Genomic DNA, 25,375 nt, shown 5'->3' on the forward strand with positions numbered 1-25,375 from the left:
CTTAACAGGCAACATTAGGTTTGTTAATGGCTCAGTTTGGCAATAACAATTGTAATTTACTATTCCGTTTGCATTCTAAAAGAAAGTTGCTTAAATCAAATACATACAAATAAATCATTTGGCATTTTCAGGTTATTGCAAATTTCTTCTTTTAATGGAAAAATGAATGCACTAAATGAAGTGAACAAGGTGATCTCAAGTGTTTCATATTACACCCATCGCCATGGCAACCCAGAGGATGAGGAGTGGCTCACTGCTGAACGGATGGCGGTAAGAGAATACTTCATGATTATTATTGATACTTGACTGTGAGTGAAAACCGAAAATTCTCATAATATTTTTGGCTAATTTTATTTTTAGCTTATTTTTAAAGTATGTATTTACTATTAAAATACCTCATTAAATATATACTAACTGTGGCAAATGATTATGGGCTGTGCTCTGCTCATTCTTTTATCCTTTTTTTTTTTTTTTTATAGCTAGCTTGCACCTTAATTGCACCAGCAGTTGTGTTCTGAATAACCTTCTCTTTCTTCATCCCTCATTTTTAGGAATGGATTCAGCAGAATAACATTCTGTCTATTGTTCTGAGGGACAGCCTGCACCAGCCTCAGTATGTGGAGAAACTAGAGAAGATATTGCGCTTTGTAATAAAAGAAAAAGCACTTACTTTACAGGACCTGGACAACATCTGGGCTGCACAGGTACAGCTACAATGACTTGAATTTAGCTCAATTACAGAGCAGTGGAGTGACAACAATGGGTCTCATTTATCAAGCTGGATACGAACAGATATATTTTGGAAATCGTTCATAGGAGCATTTAGACAAGAAATTTGTTATTCATGAAAATCTCATGATTTCAGAAAAATGTTAGTATTCTACTTGTGCTACTGAGTGTGTGTAAATTTGTGCAAAAGAAGAATAACTCGTGTAAACCTTGTTTGATTGGCTTCAAATCATGTAAATTTTGATGAGTTAATGCACTTTTATATATGGATTACACTGTCAAGTTTAAATAGCTTTTAGAATTTAGTTACAGAAATTTAATGAACTTTTTGTGAAACCTAGTCGTTTCACGTTAATGGCATTAACTGAAGAAATATTAAATATGAAAAAAAGCATAAAGAAAACAAGCCAACATAAATAAAGACAAATTTGACCAGTAATTCAATTAAGAATGCTGCTTTATAAAATGACAGTGGGCTCAAGTGGTGTATAAGTCAATTCCGTTTGCTGTGCCGTCTTTTAATGTTGTGCAACACTTCATTAAAGAAAGCACTATGTGACCGATCTGGTATGTCTCAATGTGCCATATAGGCCTACTGCCTAATGTGCTGCGAACCATTTGCTTCCTTTGGACACATGCCCTTCCGCGTTTCTAACATGGCCTGTTATATAAATATACACACACACATACATACACCGATCAGCCATAATATTAAAACTACTGACAGGTGACATGAATAACATTGATTATCTTGTTACACTGGCACCTGTCAAGGGGTGGGATATATTAGGCAGCAAGTGAACAGTCAGTTCTCGAAGTTGATGTGTTGGAAGCAGGAAAAATGGGCAAGCGTGAGGATCTGAGTGGCCCAATTGTGATGGCTAGACGACTGGGTCGGAGCATCTCCACAACGGCAGGTCTTGTGGGGTGTTCCCGGTATGCAGTGGTTAGTACCTACTAAAAGTGGTCCAAGGAAGGACAACCGGTGAACTGGCAACAGGGTCAAGGGCGCTCAAGGCTCACTGATGTGCGTGGGGAGCGAAGGTTAGCCTTTCTGGCCTGATCCCACAGAAGAGTTGCTGTAGAACAAATTGCTGAAAAAGTTAATGCTGGCTATGAAAGAAAGGTGTCGGAACACACAGTGCTTCGCAGCTTGCTGCGTAGCCACAGACCGGGAAGAGTGACCAAGCTGACCCCTATCCACTGTTGAAAGAGCCTACAATGGGCACGTGAGCATCAAAACTGGACCATGGAGCAATGGAATAAGGTGGCCTGGTCTGATGAATCATGTTTTCTTTTACATCCTATGGGAAAAGGTAAAGCGATGGAGGCAGTGTGATGCTCTGGGCAATGTTCTGCTGGTAAACCTTGGGTCCTGGCATTCTTGTGGATGTTACTTTGAGACGTACCACTTACCTAAACATTGTTGCAGACCAAGTACACTCCTTCATGGCAAGGGGATTCCCTAATGGCAGTGGCCTGTTTCAGCAGAATAAAGTTCCCTGCCACAATGCAGTTCAGGAATGGTTTGAGGAACATGACGAAGAGTTCCAGGTGATGACTGGGCCTAAAAATTCCCCAGATCTCAATATGATAGAGCATCTGTGGAATGTGCTGGACAAACAAGTCTGATCCATGGAGGCCCCACCTTGCAACTTCCAGGACTTAAAGAATCTGCTGCTAATGTCTTGGTGCCAGAAACAGCAGCACACCTTCAGAGGTCTTGTGGAGTCCATGCCTCGATGGGTCAGAGCTGTTTTGTTGGGGAGGTACATGAAAAAAAACAGGTGGTTTTAATGTTATGGCTGATCGGTGTGTGTGTGTATGTGTGTGTATATATATAATATAATATGAATATATAAATTTTTTTCTTTTCATTTCACATAATTCACATCTAATTCACCTTTTCCATAATTTGGGTACTTCCAGGTAGTGTTACCTTTTGAATAATATATTTTTATTGGCATAGACCTAAGTCATAACTTTGCATAACTTGGTTTCACTTTCACTAATACCTTTGAGAGTCTCTTTTTTTTTGCCTTGTCATTTCAGCTGGCTGAGCTTTGCCTTTTATGGAGTTTTATGGAGTTTTGTGGGTGTCACTAAATGCAAATCAGCTGTGCTGTGCATGTGCCTGTTAATTTATGGGTGATTGGCATTTATCAGCATTCGCACACGAGTATGAAGAAAATCAGTGTTTCTGAAACTTTGTAAATCTGGCTGAAATTTTAGTTTGGTTTGGCTTACGCAAATATTTACACACAACTTTACTAAAAGATTGATAAATGAGACCCAATATTAGAGAACTTAATTACCAGAAGTCTTTTCTTGTATCTTGTCATTTTAGGCTGGTAAGCATGAGGCCATTGTGAAGAATGTCCATGACCTGTTGGCTAAGTTGGCCTGGGATTTCTCACCAGAGCAGCTTGACTACCTGTTTGACTGCTTCAAGGTCAGAAACGCTGAAGTTAGAACAAATATAAGATCATTACAGTGTGTAGATGATGTCTATATAAAAAACCAAGTGTTCTCTATAGACAGTGCATTTAGAAAGTGTTTAGATCACCTTCTGGAATCGGCCACTGATAGCCCCAGCTCCACCTATCCAGTGAGAGCTACACATATCCCACACCCTGGTACACCAATGCAACATTCATCCACACGCATTCCCTTTAACAGCACTTGCAATTTTGACAAATTTGTCCTCAGAATCAGTGGATGGATGAGGCGCAGGCTAACTGATGCTATGCTTTTGGCTCTGGAAATTTATACTGAATGGCACTAGCGGATATTCATGAATAGACTAGTGTTAAAAAATACACTTGCCGAGGGAGAAGAGATGAGCTTTGGAGGACAAGTGGATATATGGTATATGGTATATATGAGGTCTGATGTGTACAAGGTGAGAAAAGCAAACAGAAGATGGCTGAATGACATTGGCTTTTATTGCAAATACTGCATCACATGCTGCTTCATGAAAGTTCTCTGGATGTGTACGTAAACACATACTAAGAATACCTGTATACCTTTTTATCAGTGGTGGTTAGGGCAGTAGAACCTGTCAGAAGGACAGCCATCTCTGCAACACTACACCAGTTAGGGCTTAATGGTAGCCACTCCTTAGGAAAAGGCAAATGACTTCTCACGTGAGCATTCCTCAAGTATGTCTCTAAGAGTGCTCAGGACCTCAGGCTAAGGCGAAGGCTCACCTTCTAACTTTAACCAAAACACAAGGCATTACAGGAGTAAATTCTAGATGAGTCTGTGAATGTCTTTGAGTGGACATTGGTTGAATATTTTTAGAGAGACCTGAAAAGTGCTGATAGAGCATGAGAGATTCTGAAGGGACGAATGGGAGAAGATCCCCAAATCCAGTTGTAGCTTGTAGCGTCATACCCAAGACGACAACTAAAAAGAGTTTTTTCTAAACTTTTTAAGTATTTCCTCATTAAGTGCTCAAATTTAAGGTCTTACTGCAAACTGATTAAGAAATATTGTTGATTTTGTTTATTTTGTATATTAGTTAGGGTTACAGCAGCAAATCCTGTTTTCTTTATTGACAGGCAAGCTGGACGAATGCAAGTAAGAAGCAGAGGGAGAAGCTGCTGGAGTTGATCCGCCGCCTGGCAGAGGACGACAAGGATGGTGTGATGGCTCACAAGGTGCTTAACCTGCTGTGGAACCTGGCACACAGTGACGATGTCCCTGTCGACATTATGGATCAGGCCCTAAGTGCCCATATTAAGATTTTGGACTACAGTTGTTCCCAGGTATCTTCATAAATTACTCAAATTCCCCACTAATTTCTGTTTATCAGCCAATTAATAACAGTTGATAATGTGTGATATTACCAAAGACACCTTTAAATATTTTCTTCTATTTGTTCACATTGACCCCATCCTTTTCTTTCACATCTCTATAGGATCGGGACACGCAGAAGATTCAGTGGATAGACCGTTTCATTGAAGAACTGCGAACCAATGATAAGTGGGTGATCCCAGCATTAAAACAGATCCGAGAGATCTGCAGCCTGTTTGGAGAGGCCCCTCAGAATCTCAGGTCAGTCAGCAGCATTTTTTAATTTTATAATAATACCTCTGCGAGAAAGGATAATGCACTATGAGTTTTCACTGTGTCTGTAACTTAAGTTGTGCCTATTGGTTGTAAAAAGTGTAATTTGTTTCATTGGGTAGACTTGCCAAGTCAGACACTTTCATTTGTTGCATGCAGTTTTGGCTGAAATGTACGTAGAATTTAGAGCACAGCATATTTTGCAATAGACCCCACCTGAAGCCAATCTTCTTAATAGCACTTAGAATAAATGCAGGATTCCCACATGTCCTGGAAAACCTGGAAAATTGTTGACTAAGTTTCTAGTCATGGAAAACACATGGAAACACAGAAGCAAAATGTCTTGGAAAATCCTGTGCTGTCCTGGAATGTTAAGTGGCCTTCAGATGTTGAACAAAAATTGCTTGTAGTCCCCATCAGACGGGAGCAATTTTTTACCAGTTTGCCTAAAGTGCAGCTTGTCCTGAGCTTACCTTGCTATCATGGTTTTCTTTGAGTTACTGTGTCAGCACTGCAGCTTGTTGTGAGCATAGCTGTAGCTAGCAGCTTGGTTTGCGGTTCAGTAAGAATGGGTAAAACTGGAGAAATAAATGTTGGGCACAGAATAACAATTGTTACACTTGCTGTTGCTGTTATTTTATACTGTATGTGAAGCTGAAGAATTTTGATCTTTCATATATCTACAATTTAATTTTGACTATCTTAAAGATGAATTCCAGATATCTCTATTAAAGTTTAAAGTTATGTCAGTTATCTTATTTATCTTTAATTAACAAAGATTGTATCACTTCTACTGCATTGGGTCAGACATGAGGAAACGGGAGGCAGGCTGAGGACAATTCAGAAGGGCTCTTTAATTTCACTTTCATTTTTCAGCGCACTAAACACACACACGCACACACCTGGCTCTGTGCTAGTCTGCTCTCTCCCTCTTGAGGTGCTTGTCTGTCCCTCCTTTATCCTAGTCACCGTTCACACAGAACACTGATGAAACACAGAACACTGATGAGCAAGATTTCCCAAAGGTTTGTACTCCTTACCGCTCACCTTCTCCGACTCCACCCTCCTCTACCTGTTCGCCTTACCTCATAGTCGACGTCCCAACTCGCCGTGTGACCTTGAAGGGCGCTTGCCACTTGGCAAGCAATTTTGAGCTTGATGTGGGTAATAATACGAGCACTTTATCTCCCGGTGCAAATTCCCGTAGCCCAGTACCCCGTTATACATACATTTGGGATTGATGTTCTTGCGCCGTAACAAATTCTCCTGTGTTATGTGACTCAATGTGTGGTGTTTTGCTCTCAGATCGTACTGAATTTCATTTTTGCTGTTAGAAGGTCCCTCCTCCCAATTTTCACTAATTAAGTCTAGGACGGCGCAAGGCTTACGCCTGTACAATAACTCAAATGAGGAATACCCCACGGAGGCTTGCGGGACCTCTCACACTGCAAATAACAGTGGCCACTTATCCCCATTCTGAGCATCATCATGAGTGAACTTACAAATCTTACAAATGTTCTTCAGCATTTGATTAAATCATTCGACCAGCCCATCCGTCTGCCGGTGGTACATGCTGGTGCAAGTTGATTTAATCCCCAATAATTTGTACAGTTTGCGAAGTGTCCATGCCATAAAAGACATGTCCTGATCAGTCAGGATCTCTTCTGGAAGTGGTAATGGTGCTTTTGGGATGGCCAGCGGATTCACCAGCTGACATTCACGACATGCCTCACACCACATGCGAACATCACCGCGAATGCCCGGCCAATAGAAATGGGCCATGAGTCGGTGCAATGCTTTTTCCTGTCATAAGTTCCCCGCCATTGGATTATGGTGGGCTGCCTGGAATAACAATTCCCGGCAGCTCTTTGGGACCAACAACTGGGTCGTTTCTTCTTGTGTTTGAGTGTCCTGAGTCACTCAGTATAATCTATCTTTAATAATTGAACAATAGGGGTGGGATAGTGCAACATTGGGCTGTTCTCACTGACCATCGATTACTCTCACTTGGTCAAAGGCATGCTTTAGGGTCTCGTCATGTGACTACTCCAAGGGGAAATCCCTGAGGGGAATCCCTGCCAAAAATGGAGGGGCAGAGCCCTCCCCATTCTCTGTGTCCCTCTTACGTGGAGCGGATGTTGAAGGCCCCAGCACCATCAACTGATGCTGTGCACATTCCACGCTGTCTCTCACTATTGCAGGACCCATCCACATACATTTCCTTTGCTAATGTCTGAAACCCGGGCCAATTTGTCCCCAGGATTAGTGGATGGGTAAGGCGAGGACTAACCCCCGCCTCCACTATATGTTTTTGCCCCCGGAATTTAACGATGACTGGCACCAGTGGATATTCATGAACAACCCCATGCACACACCTCACCAAACGTGGATTTCCTCTTGAACGAAGCATTGGTGAATTGAGGTCTGGTTACAGCACTGAATCCACCAGTGTGTCGTATAAACACTCACCGGTATACGGTACGTCCCAGCACAATTTGGGGCGGCCTGCAGTGCCTCGGGGATCCTGACCAATGCCCCCACCTCCATCACGTGCCATTGGTCCTGGAAATGCCCGGGCTCCCAGCAATGCCAGTACACTGGCCAAGGCTTTACTTCCACACCTGCAGCCCTGGATTCACCCACCTGAGGAAGAGAAGAGACAGACATGGGGGAGGGGAGGGAAAGCACAGGTTTGGGCAGCTTTATCGTCCGGGTACTCCAGCAGGCTGAGGTTCCCCGAACAGGAGTGGCAGTACGCGGGACACCCACTGGGAGTCGGGCCAGCCCCGCGCTTCCGCCACGCTCAAACAACTCCAGGAATGCTTCCGGGTTGTCTTGTAGTCCCATCTTTGCTAGGGTTATGTGGGCAGCAGTGGCCACTGGGGCTGCTGCTGGAGTACCCACCTGCTGGACCAGGCTCTGAAGCACCTGCTGGTCCTCCACCTGGGCTTCAAGCAGGGCCTGGATGCGCTGCTCCTGGTCTTGCCGCAGCTGGAGGAGGGCCTGATATAGGATGGGCTACATCCACCTCAAGATTTGATGTGTTGTGCGTTCTGAGAATGCTTTCCTGCTCACGACGGTTGTAAAGAGAGCTTATTTAAGTTACTATAGACTTTCTGTCAGTTTAGACCATATGTTTTTTGTTTTTTGCACCATTTTGAGTAAACTCTAGAGACCATAGTATGTAAAATTACCAGGGGATCAACATTTTCTGAAATACTCAAACCAGCCCATCTGGCACCAACAACCACACAGTCACAGAGTCACAGAGACCACACTTTTCCCCATGCTGATGTTTGATGTGAACATTAACTGAAGTTCTTGACCTTTATCTGCATGATTTTATGTATTGTGCTGCTGCCACATGATTGACTGATTGGATAACTACATGAATGAGCAGGTGTACAGGTGGTCCTATTAAGGTGGATGGTGAGTATAGAATACAAAATAGGTGAAAGGGAAACACACATGACAGAGTTCAACACACTATTTTTGTTCACCTAAAGCGGCAGAGAGTACTTGTTTCCGCAGACATTTAAATCATCCAACTTAATAGCTATCACGATAGTTGGAATCTATCGACGATTCCTGATACTTCCTTTAAAGTGATGTCTTAAAAAAGAGTGGGATCCCTGTAAATGTTATATGATTACAGATTTCATTTGAATTTCTAGTCACTTGTGTTTACTCTGCTTTTATAGAGTATTCTTCATAGTGTGTCTGCATGTTTGTGTTCACCCTGACAGCCAGACGCAGCGGAGTCCTCATGTGTTCTACCGACATGACTTGATCAACCAGCTGCAGCACAACCATGCACTGGTCACACTGGTGGCAGAGAACCTGTCTGCTTACATGGAGAACATGCGACAATTCTCTAAAGGCATGTGCAGTGACTGCAAAAATGTGCTTTTGCTTGATATTTTTTATAGTCGGAGATAGTTGGGTAACTTATTTTAAACATTTCTTGCATTGGAAGACAGTGTTTGTGTGCATGTGTAACTTCCATGACAAAACTTTGGTTCTAAAACTGTGTGGTTTACAGAGCATCAAGGTTTTGACCCTCAGACAGTTCGCGTGGGCAGCCGCTACAGCCATGTGCAAGAAGTCCAGGAGAGACTCAACTTCCTGAGGTCAGAAATGGCCTCTTCTATACCTATTTAAGCTTAAATAAACCCAGTTAATTTATTCAGGTCTAAACCTATGCTTGTACAAATGTAATTCAATCATGTTACCAAAATGATAGAAAGGTATCAATGTTCACTCATTGTTAGACATTAAACTTAGACATGCTAAAATATTGAAATGTCTGTTTGATTAAAAAGGTACTGTTTTTGTGTGTGTTTCTTTTGGTAAATATTATTGGGTTATTATAAAACAACCCAAAAATCTGGCTGCATAAATATAAACTATATGGCCAAAGTTTGTGGACACCTGACCATCACACCTGCATGTGGTTTTTGAACATCCCATTCCAGATTTAGTTCCCTCTTTTGGTGTTATAATAACTTTCAGTGTTTTGGGAAGGCTTTCCACTAGATTTTGCAGTGTGGGGACTTGTGTCCTTTCAGCCTCAAGAGCATTACTGAGGTCAGTTAATAATGTCAGGCGAGAAGGTCTGGGGCGCAGTCAGTGTTCCAGTTCAATGTGTTCAGTAGGGTTGAGGTCAGGGCTCTGTGCAGGCCACTTGAGTTCTTCCACACCAGCCTTGGCAAACCATGACTTTATGCAGCTCGCTGTGTGCACTGGGGCATTGTCATGCTGGAGCAGACTTGGGCCTCTTCGTTTCAGTGAAGGGAAAGTGTAATGCTTCAGCATGCAAAGATATCCTATACAAATGTGTGCTTCCAATTTTGTGGCAACAGTTTGGGAAGGCCCAAATATGGGTGTGATGGTCAGGTGTCCAAGTGAAGTTGCAAGTGAAGTCTTGCTATTTTATATGCTACGCCTTTACAGTGCCATTGGTTAGATTTCTGAACTTTGTGTGAACGTTGCTTATGGACTGCAATTTGATTGTTATTGCTATGTATGCGCTGTAGTTTGCACTGTGAATGTTTCTTCTCAATCCCTGATACAGTGCACTGCATGGATTGTTTGGTGGTACATACTTCTCAGACATGAATACCACGTGTTTAGAAATTTGGTCAAAAATAATGTTTTCATTGTGGTATGATTAAACCATATAGGAAATGGTATTTTGTTGATTTCAAGAGTTGTAAATAATGTATCAGGAATGCTGTAGTGTGTACTTGAATTTTTAGTAGGACAGTAAGTACATGAAAATTTTCTCTTGGTGTAGATTCCTGTTGAAAGATGGGCAGTTATGGCTGTGCGCTCCTCAAGCTAAGCAGATTTGGAAGTGCCTGGCAGAGAATGCAGTCTTCCTCTGTGACCGCGAGGCTTGTTTCAAATGGTACTCCAAACTCATGGGTGATGAGCCTGACCTTGACCCAGACATCAACAAGGACTTCTTTGAGAACAACGTGCTGCAGCTGGATCCCTCACTGCTGACAGAAAATGGGATGAAGTGCTTTGAGCGCTTCTTTAAAGCAGTGAATTGCAGGGAGGGCAAGCTAGTAGCCAAGCGCAGGGCATACATGATGGATGATCTGGAGCTCATAGGCCTTGACTACCTCTGGAGGGTAAGTTCTTGAAGGTTTTTTTTTTTTTTTTTTGCAAATGTCACATAATCACTAGAGCATTAGCACTTGTTGCTAACAATGTTTGAAGAAGGCCATCTATAAGTATCGACACCACCTTTGGTAAGAAATAACCAGTTTTTAATGTGTTAATGTGTTACACAGGTTGTGATTCAAGGAAGTGATGACATTGCCAGTCGGGCAATAGATCTGCTGAAAGAGATTTACACAAACCTTGGACCAAAATTACAAGTAAATCAGGTAAAGGCCTAGCCTTTTTTCCAGTCTGCATAAAATGCTGAATCGATGAATAAATATGGCATTGTGTTACTCACAGGTAGAGATCCATGAAGACTTCATCCAGTCTTGTTTCGACCGCCTGAAGGCCTCATATGACACACTTTGCGTGCTGGACGGGGATAAGGACAGCATAAATTGTGCTCGACAGGAGGCCATTCGTATGGTCAGAGTGTTGACTGTGCTTAAAGAGTATATTAACGAGTGTGACAGTGACTACCATGAGGAGAGAACCATTCTTCCCATGTCCCGGTAAGCTATGTTCAGGTCTCATTCTTCCAACTTATCGTGATGTTTATGCTATAGCACTTTGTGTAAACAAGACCTAAAATTTCATAAACATTGTACAGCATGCTAGTAATTAAAATAAATATATATCTAGTATTCTATAGTAAATTTCAAAACTGGGTTAAAAGTCAAAAGGTGGCCTCATTCAATAGGACATTCAGTGGTAAGTAATGAGCAGAACATGAGGGTTGGAATATTTAAATTCTGGTATGGCTGTGCTTGCTTTCTTTCAGGGCGTTTCGTGGAAAGCACATTACCCTGGTGGTGCGATTTCCTAACCAAGGTCGGCAGGTGGATGACCTGGACATCTGGTCTCATACTAATGACACCATTGGCTCAGTACGCCGCTGCATCCTGAACCGCATCAAAGCCAACAGTACACATACCAAAATCGAGCTTTTTATTGGAGGAGAGATTGTGGACCCGGCTGATGACCGCAAGCTAATCGGACAGCTCAATCTTAAAGACAAAACTGTGAGCACAGTATTTTATGGATACAAGCAAGAACATTTTAACATGATTTTGACGATGGTTAATTTTATTACTCTTCACTGTTCTCTCACTGTAGCTGATCACTGCAAAGTTGACCCAAGTCAGCTCCCACATGCCCTCCAGTCCTGACAGCTCTTCTGACTCGTCCACGGGCTCACCTGGGAACCATGGCAACCACTACAGTGATGGGCCCAACCCAGAGGTGGAGAGCTGCCTGCCAGGAGTGGTGAGCCACCAGCTTGGTTTTTGCGAATAACTAAATATTCTACTTCTTAAGCTCTTTCATTCTAGCTTGGAGAACTCAGTACTATGGTACTTGTGTACAGTAATTGTGTGGTTTGAAGCTAATATTCACTCCATTAAACTTAAAACGTGTAGTAATGGTTCCAGAGTGGCACAACAGAAAAGCATTCTCCCTATCATTAGAAGATCACAGCCATCTGTGGCCAAGAGTCCTGAAGAGCAAAATTAGCCAAGCTCTCTGGCTGGGAGGCATGGCATTACACTACACCCTGTAAATCGGTGTGGCATTAGCCAATCATGGGCATCTGTGTGGATAGAGCGCAGTTAGCGCTTTCCTCTGAGTGTGTTACGCTCCCCTATGACGATGCTGTTAGCTGTGTCTCGGAGGAAGCATAAGTTTGCCCTCACCCAGTCTGGTCTGTAGCTGTCGTTTGATAGCGGAGAGCTGTCTAGTGGGTAGGCAAGGTAAGTTGGAGAAAAAAAAAACTGTAGTAATGTGCTTATATCTTCCCTTCTCAGATCATGTCGCTGCACCTACGGTATATCTCATTCCTGTGGCAAGTTGCTGATTTGGGCTGCACTTTAAACATGCCTTTACTGCGGGATGGAGCCAGGGTCCTTATGAAGCTCATACCTCCAGGTTTCTGTTTAATACAGCAATGGCTGTATTAAGAAGCTCTTATCATAAGCCATGTTACTTAATGTGAATGCAGCTGGTTTTGAAAACTGAAATTTGTGTCTCTCTAGACAACACTACAGTGGAGAACCTGCGTGCAATCTGTCTGGATCACGCTAAGCTGGGAGAGAACAGCCTCAGTCCCACCTTAGATTCTCGCTTCTTTGGCCCTTCACCTTCACAAGTTCTCTATCTTACTGAGGTATGCATGCAGTTTAACTCAGTGTGTTCAGTGTGTGTTTGTATGTGACAAAATTTTTTATGAGAATTTTTCATTTGTGGCTAAAAAAAAACCTGAATGGAAATGCAGTACAAAAATTGTGGAAATGCATCCAAAAATTGTCGTTTTTTGGATGTAGCAGTGACTAGCTGTCCTGGTAACAGGGAAAAACTAGCTACCACTGTTAGCCAAAAATGTGAGAAACTGGCAAAAGCATACTTTGGAGAACCCTAACTAGACTTTCCAATTGCTAGGTTGTCTATGCCCTTCTTATGCCAGCCAGTGGCACTCTGGGAGACGATGCCAGTGATTTCCAGTACAACTTCCTTAAAAGTGGTGGTCTCCCATTGGTACTGGGGATGCTCACCAGGAATAACTTCCTTCCCAACACCAACATGGAGACGCGTCGTGGTGCCTACTTAAATGCTCTGAAAATTGGCAAGCTTCTGCTCACTGCCATTGGGTTCGGCCATGTTAAAGCAGTGGCAGAGGCCTGCCAGCCTGTGGTGGAGGGCACCAACCCTACATCGCCAGTAAGGGACATCAAGTACTGGATTGGCTATTGTGCACTACTGAGTATGTTTTTCTTATGTAAGAAAGTAAGAATTTGTGCATGTAATTAACCATTAATTTGTCACTTAGATAAATCAGGCAACTCATGACCAGGCCTTGGTGCTTCAGAATGCTCTCCAGAGCATCCCTAACCCTGCCTCAGAATGCATGTTGCGCAATGTAGCTATCCGACTGGCCCAGCAGATCTTTGATGAGGTACCAATCTTTCACTTGCAAATCACAACACCTGTCAAACCAGGATGCAGTTATTTTGCTTAAAAGGCTTTTAACAGTAAAGCACTCTTAACACATTGCAAATTTTTCACCATCCTCAGAATTTCTTCCAGGCATCAAAGTACATCCCAGACATCAGTGTGATACGAGCAGTGCAGAAAATTGTGTGGGCTTCAGGCTGTGGAAGCATTCAGCTAGTCTTCAGCTCCAATGAGGAGATCAGTAAGATATATGAGAAGGTAAAAGTGCCCAAAATTCAAGGGGAAAAAAGACCAACTCTCTTATGTTTTTCTGTCAATTTCATAATTCGAGTGCCTGTTGTTTTGCTAATGTCCTCACAGCAGGAGTGTTCAATTTGCTTGCTGTAGCTCATAGCTGAGCAGTCAGTCGTGTTCTAACCAGTGGTGATTTACAGACTAATGCAGGTAATGAGCCAGATATGGAGGATGAGCAGGTGTGCTGCGAGGCTCTGGAGACCATGACACTCTGTTTTGCTCTCATGCCAACGGCCCTGGATACACTCAGTAAAGAGAAGGCTTGGCAGACCTTCATCATCGACCTGCTATTGCACTGCCAGAGCAAGTTAGTACCAAGCACACTCAGATACATTGCGTTGCTATACTTAGGTTTCCTGTCCATGTTCTCAAATTTTCTGGCTTGTTTTATTATTGCAGAATAACCTCTTGAATGCTGGTTTCAAAATGTAACATTTGTATCCTGCACATTTGACACTTTCTACCGTTTAATGGAGATTACAAAAAAAAACAACCAAATATTACATTACATTGTTCATCTCCAGAAGCTTGCTATCACAGTACTGCACTCTAATTTATCCAGGTCGGTGCGTCAGATGGCTCAGGAGCAGTTTTTCCTCATGGCCACCAGATGTTGTATGGGCCACCGACCTCTCCTTTTCTTCATCACCCTCCTCTTCACAGTTCTGGGAGTAAGTACAGAATATGATTAAGGGATAATTAATAGTGTGTACTTACTGTTATTATATTCATCATTAATGCCTAGTTGTTATTTTTTATTTGATTGATTATTCTTTCCTCGTTTTTCTCACCAATTTGGTTACCTGTCACTTCCCACCCACAAGCCAGCTCTCCCCGTCATATGATAACTACCAGCTGGGGAGGGTGAAGGCTAACACGTACTTTCTCTGAGACATGTGGGTCGAGTTGTTGTTGTTGTTCTTCTTCTTAGGGGTCCAAGCACTGAAGGTGCTGGAACCCTTATGTAATTGTTAGGATGATGATTCCTCTTCTTCTTCTTCCTCTTTTTCTTCTTCTTTTTCTGGATTAAAACAAATTGTGCAGACCAAACTGTAAGTCCTACAGGCATGAAACTTGGTCAACACATAGTATTCCCTCCTGCTACTCAGGCAAGCCAGATGGGTCTAATTGGCCTAATGGTGGTGCTAGAGCGTAGGGTTTTACTTTTTGGTCCATATCTCTTGAACTGTGGGTTTTACAAAGAAAATTCTTTTTTTCCACTGATCCCTTGGGTTCTGCCAAACATAAAAGCCTCAAGAACCAGGTAGCTCCATGTGCTACATTTTGGGTTATTATCTCAAATAGGGTAGGGTTATATTGGGCTATATCTTGTAAGGTCTACAGTGGAAATTGTTTTTGCTTCTTATTCCTTGGGTTCTCCCAAACAAAAATGAATCAAGAACAATTCAGCTTCACCCACTTAGATTTTTTTTTTGCTAATTTGCCTAATATGCAAAACCTACTTTTGCAAATTAGTCCTAGGATTTTTGGCTAATCTTCACTAATTTGGTGTCAAACTACTCAGCAGAATGGGAACCTCAATAATTATCAAAAACATGTTGACATTTGTAAGCAATATGGCCACCACAGGTCAATCAAGTCCGATCAAGCTGACATTTGTTATGTTGCATCTATGTGCTAATCTGTAAGTGGAATTTTGATGTTCACGTAATTACTTAAAAAACATGACCGCCATCAGACAGTCAGATTTCAGCAGGCATTTGACAGGGTTAACATTGTCATGAAACTTGAATGGGAGTTTGGGTACAGACCCACTGCTATGTGATGCAGTCTCATTGAAACTGGCCACTGGGGGCCACACAAAATGTTTGTGCCCACAAAAGCAAGCACATTTCTTGGAAAATAAGGTGTACAGTGAAAATTCTTCTTCAGCTGAATTTGTTTGCACAGACTGTACAAGATTGCGCCTTGGAACGATTGGCTCGGTTTACTCAAATAGTTGTAATTCATGGTTGATAATGTGGATTTGAACCAAACTTGACAGACATGCTCAGTACAAGGTTCTGAGGACGTTTTCAATAGGGGGCGGAGTTAAGTCCTAATAGCTCTTTTTCACGAACCAAACATCCAATTGAGCTGAAATTTAGTGTGCTACATTGAGCTGCTAATCTGTTAAAAAAAAAAAAAAAATTTCATTGTCACTGAATTATTTCAAAAACATGGCCACGCTTCAGCCAGTCCGAATTCAGCAGACACTTCACACAGCTAGCGTTGTGCTACCATCACAAAACTTGATAAGTATGTTCATGTATGGTCTCTTTATTGTTCTATATATCTTGGCAAGAACTGACCACTGGGGGCGCTATTCTCGTGGAATGCTTGGACCCCACAGATTTCTGTTTGCAGCTATATTTTTTATTAATAGTACATAGTAGTATAATTATCGGTATAAAGGGTTGTGCATATGTAATCAAGTAGTCTGTTACAGTAAAGGTAATGCATGAGACCATTGGTTATTCAGAAATACAGTGACTCCATAACCCCAATATTTTGGACCACTGAAACAATTGTTAATTTGATGGGAATTAAAATTGGGTAGACAATAGAATGAGGAAAATGTTACAACTAACTCGTCTTTAGTGTGCAGTATTGAAAGTCTATGTTCTCTTACAGTTTTGCGTGTGTCTTTTACCTCCAGAGCACTGCAAAGGAAAGGGCAAAGCATGCCGGTGATTACTTCACCCTCTTAAGGCACTTACTTAACTATGCATACAACAGCAACATCAACCTGCCTAATGCAGAAGTACTGCTTAACAACGAAATCGACTGGTTGAAAAGAATCAAGGTCAGTTCCCTTACTTTCAAATGTTAATTGCTCATACCCTGATTACACACAGCACTGGAGCTATTTCCACACATCTTTTTTTTAAATTGTTTTCTGTTCATATTGATTAAATTTAAAGTTTATACCTTCACTAGGATGAAGTAAAGGGAACAGGGGAGACCGGGGTGGAAGAGACCATTCTTGAAGGTCACCTGGGAGTCACCAAGGAGCTTTTAGCATTCCAGACCCCGGAGAAAAAATTCTATATTGGCTGTGAAAAGGGTGGAGCCAACCTTATTAAGGTAAGCAGCATACTGATACTCCAATATTATACGTTCTATCAATGGCAAATATTTCTATATAGGTTTTTATTATGAGACATTCTGTTTTCGGCTTGTCCGTCTGTCTGTCTGTCCTTCCGTCCGTGTGTCTGAGATTCTCGTTAGCGTGATACCTCAAGAACGAGTGGTTGAATGTTTGTAGGACGCATATGAAATGATCATTATAACCAGCAGATTAGATTCTGGAATTGATCTAAATAGGGTCAATCTCACAGGTCATAATTTTTCTTCCATAGCTTCTTTCCTCTTTTTCATACAGAGATGTTACTTACATGTTCATGTTCAGGTCCATCCATCAGTCAGGTCTTCAGTAGGAAATTCTTGTTAGTGCAGAATATAAGAAAATAAGAGGTTATTTGTAGGATTTGTGTAGACGTATCTTTGATACCCCCGGATAATCTGATTACATTCTTGTATTGATCTAAACATGGTCAAGGTATATTTTAAGAGAGTGAGAAGCAATAGTGAAAAGAAGGACTAGACTTTCCCCTTCAACGCTGTTGGCAGCGAGTTCTAACTGTTCTAATAATTCTCATAATAATGACGTACACTTGGTTGTGCCAACAATGCATATTACAAGTTAAAGAAAATTAAACCGAATGTATATATATATTGTTATGGATATATTGGTCTTCCAGTAATTCCCATTTCTCTCTATCTCCACATTTGCAGGAGCTCATAGATGATTTCATCTTCCCAGCATCTAACGTGTTCCTACAGTATGTCAAGACTGGAGAGTTCCCTGCCGAGCAGGCGATCCCAGTGTGCAGCAGTCCTGCCTCCATCAATGCTGGCTTTGAGCTGCTCGTGGCCCTTGCCGTGGGATGCGTCCGCAACCTTAAGCAGATTGTTGACACTCTCACAGAAATGTACTACCAAGGCACGTAAGACTTTGAATGACTTCCTAGCATAAATGGTGGAATGACTAGCTGTTGGGTGAATAAATGCTTAATTCAGTATTTAATGGCCAGTGTTTAAATTCAGACATCAGGTGATTTAAGCTTATTAAGTACAAATTGAAAAAATTATATAGGTTTTTTTATAGGTTCTGAAATGTAGTATTAATCTCTGTTAATTTCTTCATTAAATAATGTAAATAATACTGACTCTTTCCTTTACAGGCTGTGAGGCTCTTACAGAGTGGGAATATCTCCCACCTGTGGGACCGCGACCCACTAAAGGTTTTGTAGGTCTGAAGAATGCCGGAGCCACATGCTACATGAACTCTGTGATCCAGCAGTTGTACATGATTCCCTCCATCCGAAATGGCATTCTGGCCATAGAGGGTGCTGGCAGTGATGTGGATGACGATATGTCTGGAGATGAAAAACAGGACAGCGAGGTAAAAATCAGATATGCACAATGACCACCGCTGTTTTAATTCCGTTGAAATTTTTATTTTATTAGGCTAGCTTAACGTCAGTGGAAATTTTCTAACACCCTGGATTGCTTAAAGGCCTAATTTAATTTGGCTGTCAAGGCATTTGGCAGATTATCATCTTGGCATTTTAATCTCTTTGCCAACCCCAAAATTAAAGGTAGCAAACCCATTGTCCAAGCATAACCTATCACTGTGCTACAGAGTAATGTGGACCCCAGGGATGAAGTGTTCAATTATCATCAGCAATTTGATGACAAGCCCTCTCTCAATAAGGCTGAGGATCGCAAGGAGTACAATATCGGAGTGCTGCGCCACCTGCAAGTCATATTTGGCCACCTTGCTGCATCCCGGCTACAGTACTATGTACCTAGAGGGTTCTGGAAACAGTTCAGGTAACATCACTAGAATATCCTCCTTTTTTTTTTTTAAATAATGAATTTCCTTTATTTCAGTCGTACTGTGCTATAATCTAACATCAAAAATTTGGTTTGCAGGCTATGGGGGGAGCCAGTCAATCTGCGGGAACAGCACGATGCTCTGGAGTTTTTTAACTCTCTGGTAGACAGCCTGGATGAAGCACTGAAGGCCCTTGGGCATCCCAGCATGCTCAGCAGAGTCCTGGGTGGCTCATTTGCAGATCAGAAAATCTGCCAGGGCTGTCCCCACAGGTAAGGGTAATGTCTGTCGTCCTCTCTGTCTAATTCTGGAGGTTTTGGAGGGGATGAAACTATGTCATGTTAATGTTTTGGTAGATACGAGTGTGAGGAATCCTTCACAACACTGAACGTAGACATCAGAAACCATCAAAACCTCCTAGATTCCTTGGAGCAGTATGTCAAAGGGGACCTGCTGGAAGGGGCCAACGCTTATCACTGTGAGAAGTGCAACAAGAAGGTACTCCTAAAAATTTGTTTACATTTACACTTGGTTTTTAATTAAGTCCATATATTTGTGTTGGATCTATTTTTATTAAGATGTGCATTTTAGGGTAACGTGGAGGCCTAATTTTATTTGTTTATCAAAGCATTTCGCAAATATAAAATGCCTCTATTCATCCGAGTTGTGTACTAATAAGAGCAGAATTGAGGACACGGAATGTTACAAAGGAATCAAAACAAGCTGTGATTTGAGTGCAAATAATGAATCGGCTTCACCTGCACGGAAACAAGTTCCTGCCTTTTAGTCCTCTATTTACATGTCAGATGCATAGGACAAGCCTCAGTTTGCCCTCATATACCTCTAATTTACCTAAACATTCCATAATTAGTGTGGTGGTTAGTAAGCTAATTAAAGAAAGCAATCAGCATGATACAGTTCAATATCTGAGGAAAAAAAGTTCCTGGAGAGGGAAAGTAACGCATTTCAGTGAAACTGAGTTTGACATGCTTGTGTCTCAGGTTGCTGAAAATAAGCATGCTCTTTTTATATAAAAAAAAATGGCCTAGAATTTAAGTACAAAATGAATGCTTGAAATAAAACATCAACTGTTAACATACACTCACTGAGCACTTTATTAGGAACGCCTTTACACCTACTCATTCATGCAATTATCTAATCAGGCAACCGTGTGACGTGTCTCAGTGCAATGCATAAAATCCTGCAGCTATGGGCCAGCAGCTTCGGGTAATGTTCACATCAGCCATCAGAATGATCAGGAATCGGTGCTTTTGACTGTGGCATGATTAATGGTGCCAGGCAGGCTGGTTTGGTATTTCTGTAAGTGCTGATCTCCTGGGATTTTCACGCACAACAGTCTCTAGAATTTACTCAGAATGGTGCAATAAAGGAACAACATCCAGTGAGCGGCAGTTCTGTGGCCAGAAATGGAGAATCGAGCTGACAGAAATGCTACAGTAACTCGGATAACCACTCTGTACAACTGTAGTGAGCAGAAAAGCGGATGAGCCACAACAGCAGAAGACCATGTCAGGTTTCACTTCTGTCAGCCAAGAACAGACAGCTGAAGCTGCAGTGGGCACAGACTCACCAAATCTGGACAGTTGGAGACTGGAAAAATGTCGCCTGGTCTGATGAATCTTGATTTCTGCTGAGGCGCACGGATGGCAGGGTCAGAATTTGGTGCCAGCAGCATGAATCCATGGACCTAACCTGCCTTGTGTCAACAGTCCAGGCTGGTGGAGGTGGTGTATTGGTGTGGGGAATGTTTTCTTGGCACAGCCACATACCACAGCCTATTTGAGTATTGTTGCTGACCATGTGCATTCCTTCATGGCCACAGCTTACCCATCTTCTAATGGCTACTTCCAGCATGATAATGTACGATGTCACAAAGCAAAAGTCGCCTCAAACTGGTTTCAAGAACATGACAAAGAATTCAGTGTTCTTCAGTGGCCTTCTTAGTCACCAGATCTCAGGAACTGTGTGATGCAACATGGACCAAAATATTAAAGGAGTGTTTCCAACATCTTGTGGAATCCACACCATGAAGAAGGTGAGGCTGTTTTGAGAGCAAAGGGAGGCCCTACACAGTGTTAGTATAGTGTTCCTAATACAGTGTTCGGTGAGTGTAGTTTCAGCTGAGCATGATCTAAAGTTTGTCTTTTGCAACCTTTTGTTTTACCTTCAAACTTGTCTGCAATGGGCTGGAACCACTGAGATCAGAAAAAAAAAAAAGACTGGCTTGGTAAAGTGTTTTCATATAAACCCTATATCGTGCATCTGTTTACTTGGTTGTCTGTTTTCTTCCACAGGTTGATACCGTGAAGCGCCTCCTGATTAAGAAGCTTCCTCCAGTACTGGCCATTCAGCTCAAGCGTTTTGACTATGATTGGGAGCGTGAGTGTGCCATAAAGTTTAATGATTACTTTGAGTTCCCACGTGAGTTAGACATGGAGCCATACACTGTGGCAGGAGTGGCCAAGCTGGAGAGCAGCGAGGTTTCTTCAGAGAGCCAAGTCACCCACCAGAATGCACCCTTAGAGCCAGAGTTGGGTGGAAGCTCGCGTTACCGGTTAGTAGGAGTGCTGGTGCACTCAGGGCAGGCCAGCGGTGGCCATTATTACTCCTACATTGTCCAACGTCACAGCAACAGTGCTGATGGCCAGCGAGATCGCTGGTACAAATTCGATGATGGTGACGTCACTGAGTGCAAGATGGATGATGACGAGGAAATGAAGAACCAGTGCTTTGGTGGCGAGTACATGGGTGAGGTATTTGACCACATGATGAAGCGCATGTCATACCGGCGCCAGAAGCGCTGGTGGAACGCCTACATCCTGTTCTATGAGCGCATGGATGCAGTCAGCGTTGATGGCGACCTGTTGAAACACATAGCGGAGATGACGCTGGTGCCAAAGCCTCAGCATCTCAAGATGCCCTCGGCCATCGAGTGTGGTGTGCGCAAACAGAACGTGCAGTTCATGCACAGCCGCATGCAGTACAGCCTTGAGTACTTCCAGTTTGTCAAAAAGCTGCTCACCTGCAATAGCGTCTACCTGAACCCACCCCCAGGTATGAACTTGTCAAACTGCAATTTAAGCATACCAGTCTAGTAGTGTACCGTATTCAGCTTTAATCACTGGAAACATATGGTATTGCATGCAATGGCTAAGTCTTTGGCTCTGTTTGCTTTGACAAGGTCAAGATTACCTGCTACCTGAAGCTGAAGAAATAGCTATGATAAGTATTCAGCTTGCTGCTAGATTCCTGTTCACTACAGGATTCCATACCAAAAAAGTAGTCAGAGGTCCTGCTAGTGACTGGTAAGTGTGTATATGATATGATATGCTATTTCTGTTTTTAATCTTTCAGTCTCTCACCTGATTTCTGTTTGTTGTCAAGGTATGATGCCCTGTGCATACTACTGCGTCACAGTAAGAACGTCCGCAGCTGGTTAGCGCACAACGTCTTGTTTGCATTCCCCTCGCGCTTCTCCGAATATCTGCTGGAGTGCCCGAGTGCTGAGGTTCGTGGAGCCTTCTCCAAGCTCATAGTCTTCATTGCACACTTCTCACTGCAGGATGGCCCATGCCCTGCCCCAGTCACTTCACCAGGCTCCTCCACACAGGTCAGTAAGACTGTTAACAAGAGACAAAAAAAAATAAGTGATACATTGCCTAAGCTATTAAATCACAATGTACATATACAGTGAGACCTGAAGGTATTTTAATCAGTTCTGAACAAACAGCCTACAAGATGAAGACATTGTAGGATTGAGAAGAGTTTTTGTTCTCTCTCTTTTTCCACATATTCTTGGCTACAGGCCTGTGACAACATGACACTGAGTGATCACCTCTTGCGGGCTGTGCTTAACCTGCTGAGGAGGGAGGTGTCTGAGCATGGCCGACATCTTCAGCAGTACTTCAACCTTTTTGTCATGTATGCCAATCTCGGTAAGCGTTTAAGAGCCTCGTGGCTCATTTTTGACGTCTCCAAGCAAGGATGTTTCTAATGAAACACATTCGTTCCAAGTAGGAATGCAGAAGAAAGGTTTCTGACAAGTTGACTGGTGTGACACTGTAAAAATTCAAGTGTAATCAGCTGTCAAACTGTTTAACAATGATGAGCTTATTTCCAATCAAAAGTTCTATGATACAATTGATGTTTGATCGAGTAATTCATCATATTGCCCATCCCAATAAATTGGGACCCTGTTTTAACGTGCGTAGCTCATCATGGATCTGCAATGATGTCCTTTTTCGGGGTCTGTAGGTTTAGCAGAAAAGACACAGCTGCTGAAGTTGAGTGTGCCAGCTACTTTCATGCTGGTGGCTTTGGATGAGGGTCCTGGTCCCCCTATTAAGTACCAGTATGCAGAGCTGGGGAAGCTTTATACAGTAGTGTCTCAGCTGCTGAGGTGTTGTGATGTATCATCACGTATGCAGTCCTCAATTAACGGTGAGTGTTTATTAACAGGCACAGGCTCATTCTCAGAAAACCAAAATGTCAAAATGTAAGCTGTGTAATGACATATATATATATATATATATATATATATATATATATATATATATATATATATATATATATATATATAAATGTATATATGTATATATATAAAAACATGAGATTGAATGTGATTGGTTCATTCTGAACACAGCCACATCCCCAATTATAAAAGGGTGTGCACACTTATGTAACTGTAAGTTTTTTTTATTTTTCCTGTTTTGCCCTAAAGTGTTTCTGATTGTTTTTCACTTAATTTTTATATGTTGTAATTACACATTGAGGGTGGAAAAAGTTCTGATATGATTCATCTTCGTTTCATTTTTTTTTACATCCCAAAAACCTGCCATTTTAACAGTGTAGACTTTTTTGTGTAGACTTTTTTATATCCACTGTAGATTTTTTTTTCTAAAAATACACCGACTGTCTTATTGTATTCCTTTTTTACCCTCACTTTCCTTTAGGTAATCCAGCTCTACCAAACCCATATGGCGACTCCAATCTTACAGCTCCCATCATGCCTCTGCAGCAACATGTGGCAGAGATATTGTTTGTGCGTGCCAGCTATGTGAAGAAAATAATTGAGGATTGCAGTAACTCTGAGGAGACGGTTAAACTGCTGCGATTCTGCTGCTGGGAGAACCCTCAGTTCTCATCCACTGTGCTCAGCGAGCTTCTCTGGCAGGTCTGTCAGCTACTTATGTTAGCGGCATCAAACTAAAATTTAATATATCATTTGTTATGGGATGTAGTATTCTGGTCCATGGGAATGTATTGCTTACTGTCCGCGTTTTTAACAGAAGTCATGATTTTTATATCATTTTCCTGTTTTCATCCCAAAGCTACAATACCCATAATGCAGTAAAAGAATAAAAGCTCTACTGTGATTGGCCAATCCGGACCTCTGAGCGAGACATGCCACTCTGACATTCCGCCATTCGCAGAATAAAACCACAGCAGAAAAACACAGCATTGTGATATCTCAGTTAAAAACATAGCGAGACTTTTTAGTGATATTTAAACGCAAGCCAGAATTTGTTTTTTTTGGGCATACTATTGAACTAGCCATGTTTCCAAGCCAAAACAAGACAGTTGGGATGGATAATTCTGGTCAGAGGAGCCATTTCAGTGCCCATACCATCTCAGATAAGTAGCTAACTATCGTATTGGTAAACAGATCGTGCTAACTAAGAACTTAACGTGCATAGTTTAGACTGCTTTAACAAATCTATGTAGCTTTACGTTTGTCTATTTAACTTTGTTCAGATTACAAGAGTTTATGGATGGACAGCGCCTCGGCCTTGAGTGTAACAGCGTCCTTGATGTCGTAATTGTAAAACAAAATGTAACATTCCCACAAAGAAAGTTGTAAGCATCACCTCTATGGCTTCAGTTTCTCTTTAGTCTAAACACTCAGAGTTTCTATGAGATATGTATACATGTCTTGTGATTGCAGGGTAGACCACCGCTTAGCATCACTGAGCCACTGACAGGATGCCAAGCCATAAGGATCTTCTAGAGTTAGACTTTTTCAAAATGTTCATTTAGCCAAATAGCACTCCCTGTCTTTTAGTATTAAGATAATTACGTGAATAACTTCGTAGCTAATATCAATCTCGTTCAAGAAATTTCTAAATAAATTTCTCTAATAGAAACCTCAGTCAGATGATAAGCAAGTATCCCATTTGCCGTGGTAGTCACGGCTCTTTCTAACCAGGTTTAGAAATCTCTTTTTGTTTACAAACACTAAGGCGGTAAGAACAATTATAGATATTTACGAGTGTACAGCCAGTACAAAACCGGAGACCCATAAAAAAAAAAGATTTGAAAGTGGAGTTACTGGGTCTTCCACGGAAGAGGATGCACAAGGAAAGCTCCATTGAGAAGCTCCATTGAGAAGCTCCATTGCCCAGAACAAAACGAACTGACCTGAGGTAGAAGAACTCACTAATCTCCACTTGCAAACGCTTTTCTTCACCCGTGTAACCACTGGAAAGGTGGCTAGTAAGGTTGCTTCCATAAAGCTAAATAATCATGTAACATTGCTATTTTTGAAAGACCTACAGTTGTTCTCGGCTTGCTTCCTGATGCTCTTCTCACTGGTGCAGTTCTTCTGTAAATTCTGACTCGAACTTGTATGGTTGGATGTCACTGTGCAATAGTAACTAAAAAAAAAAAAAATCAAAAGTCATTTCTGTTGCTTGAGTAATCTATTCACTCCATTGCGATAATTTACTTACAAAGCAAAGT

At 41.9% G+C, this 25,375-nt stretch overlaps 1 protein-coding gene across 2 annotated transcripts in view; it reads left to right on the forward strand.

Moving 5' to 3' along the window:
* Positions 1-25,375, forward strand: part of LOC113545970 (probable ubiquitin carboxyl-terminal hydrolase FAF-X) — a 51,255-nt gene that overhangs the window by 20,309 nt on the left and 5,571 nt on the right. The window contains exons 9-40 of one of the 2 annotated variants that reach the window (XM_053227695.1): positions 132-270; positions 552-704; positions 3,077-3,181; positions 4,293-4,499; positions 4,652-4,788; positions 8,547-8,680; positions 8,843-8,930; positions 10,097-10,439; positions 10,602-10,697; positions 10,774-10,985; positions 11,255-11,495; positions 11,590-11,739; positions 12,276-12,396; positions 12,504-12,634; positions 12,907-13,185; positions 13,295-13,420; positions 13,540-13,677; positions 13,854-14,020; positions 14,276-14,384; positions 16,373-16,519; positions 16,654-16,800; positions 17,512-17,719; positions 17,961-18,181; positions 18,422-18,612; positions 18,715-18,888; positions 18,973-19,114; positions 20,932-21,691; positions 21,819-21,942; positions 22,022-22,247; positions 22,443-22,572; positions 22,892-23,077; positions 23,590-23,810. In XM_053227695.1, the coding sequence (XP_053083670.1) occupies positions 132-270; positions 552-704; positions 3,077-3,181; positions 4,293-4,499; positions 4,652-4,788; positions 8,547-8,680; positions 8,843-8,930; positions 10,097-10,439; positions 10,602-10,697; positions 10,774-10,985; positions 11,255-11,495; positions 11,590-11,739; positions 12,276-12,396; positions 12,504-12,634; positions 12,907-13,185; positions 13,295-13,420; positions 13,540-13,677; positions 13,854-14,020; positions 14,276-14,384; positions 16,373-16,519; positions 16,654-16,800; positions 17,512-17,719; positions 17,961-18,181; positions 18,422-18,612; positions 18,715-18,888; positions 18,973-19,114; positions 20,932-21,691; positions 21,819-21,942; positions 22,022-22,247; positions 22,443-22,572; positions 22,892-23,077; positions 23,590-23,810 (5,953 nt within the window). The remainder of the gene's footprint in view (positions 1-131; positions 271-551; positions 705-3,076; positions 3,182-4,292; positions 4,500-4,651; positions 4,789-8,546; positions 8,681-8,842; positions 8,931-10,096; positions 10,440-10,601; positions 10,698-10,773; positions 10,986-11,254; positions 11,496-11,589; positions 11,740-12,275; positions 12,397-12,503; positions 12,635-12,906; positions 13,186-13,294; positions 13,421-13,539; positions 13,678-13,853; positions 14,021-14,275; positions 14,385-16,372; positions 16,520-16,653; positions 16,801-17,511; positions 17,720-17,960; positions 18,182-18,421; positions 18,613-18,714; positions 18,889-18,972; positions 19,115-20,931; positions 21,692-21,818; positions 21,943-22,021; positions 22,248-22,442; positions 22,573-22,891; positions 23,078-23,589; positions 23,811-25,375) is intronic. The other variant, XM_053227699.1, reaches the window with a different exon arrangement.

This window comes from Pangasianodon hypophthalmus, chromosome 2 (assembly GCF_027358585.1).
Source record: "Pangasianodon hypophthalmus isolate fPanHyp1 chromosome 2, fPanHyp1.pri, whole genome shotgun sequence".
NCBI lineage: Eukaryota > Metazoa > Chordata > Actinopteri > Siluriformes > Pangasiidae > Pangasianodon > Pangasianodon hypophthalmus.